This window comes from Aplysia californica, unplaced genomic scaffold (assembly GCF_000002075.1).
Source record: "Aplysia californica isolate F4 #8 unplaced genomic scaffold, AplCal3.0 scaffold03246, whole genome shotgun sequence".
Classification (NCBI taxonomy): Eukaryota; Metazoa; Mollusca; class Gastropoda; order Aplysiida; family Aplysiidae; genus Aplysia; species Aplysia californica.
The window spans coordinates 2,103-3,135 of NW_004800516.1; the positions used below are offsets into that span (position 1 = coordinate 2,103).

Consider the following 1,033-nt stretch of genomic DNA (forward strand, 5'->3'; position numbering starts at 1 on the left):
CTCTCTCTCTCTCTCTCTCTCTCTCTCTTTTAGGACACTAGTGTAGGATCTTTGGTAATATTAGCACATTTGTTTGACAACGGTGTCGCATTTTTTGCCTTCCCCAATACCAGTCAACGACAAAGATCGTACATAACAAGATATTTCACTCAGTCAAAAAAGTGTCAACGGAAATCCACGCATTGGTTCAGATGGCGCCGCAGTCTTTGTTTTGAAGCTCTTTGTCGTTTCTTCAGAAGAAGAATTTTTGAACAACAGTTTGTTAGTTTCACTTTTTTTGTTTTTCACACAAGTAGGGTAACTCTGATCGCCAAGTCCGCACTTTTTCAAAGAGGGGGCCGCCGAATTTAGAGGACACTTTTTAATTGGCTCAAAGAGAGGAGTGAATTATCTTGTTATACACGATCTTTGTCCACGCACGATGTGATTGCGTTCAGAAAATTTACAGCCAAATGATTGGTAGATTGGTCGTTACACGTAACGTCTTGCTGGCAACAAGGAACGGCATAAATCTTTTTTTAAAAACGTATTTTCGTGGAGCACCATGTACGTTAGAAGAAAGTTGACTGGGTTAAGGCATTTTTACGCCCTTATCAACACAGTTGAAGTCATTTAGGAGGTCGGCTTTCACCTTGTCTGTCAAGATCAACTCGAGCTGAGAGAAATACAACATCCCTGCAAAAGACAGCTATACTTTTTTAAAATTTAAAAATTTAAGAAAGATAAAGTATTAATTTTTTAGAAAGAAAATAATAATATTACATCTCTACCTAGGAATCGAACTCCGGTCTCCTGCGTGCTACAACAAAGCGCCTAACAGCTACACCACAGACGACGGTCCTTTTTTTATTCTTCACAGCCTATCTTGACATCAACCAGGCTAATGACCTTGACCTTACCTGGGATGTTTTGCAGTATGACCTTAATGCCGGACGCAGCGGTCACCTGGACTTCTCCGTTCTGGTCAAGCACTCCAACAGAGCCTCTCACAGTGTCCGCCGGGTCAGAGCGATCCAAGTGACCCTGAGAGAGA

The 1,033-nt window shown here is 41.6% G+C and overlaps 1 protein-coding gene across 1 annotated transcript in view; it reads right to left on the reverse strand.

Annotated features, from left to right (window-relative positions):
• LOC106014146 overlaps positions 1-1,023 on the reverse strand; it is a gene marked incomplete at its 5' end in the record, with an annotated part of 2,203 nt that extends 1,180 nt beyond the window's left edge. The window contains 1 exon segment of the mRNA XM_013091217.2: positions 900-1,023. Within this exon segment, the coding sequence (XP_012946671.1) occupies positions 900-1,023 (124 nt within the window).
• Between the last annotated feature and the right edge of the window lie 10 nt (positions 1,024-1,033).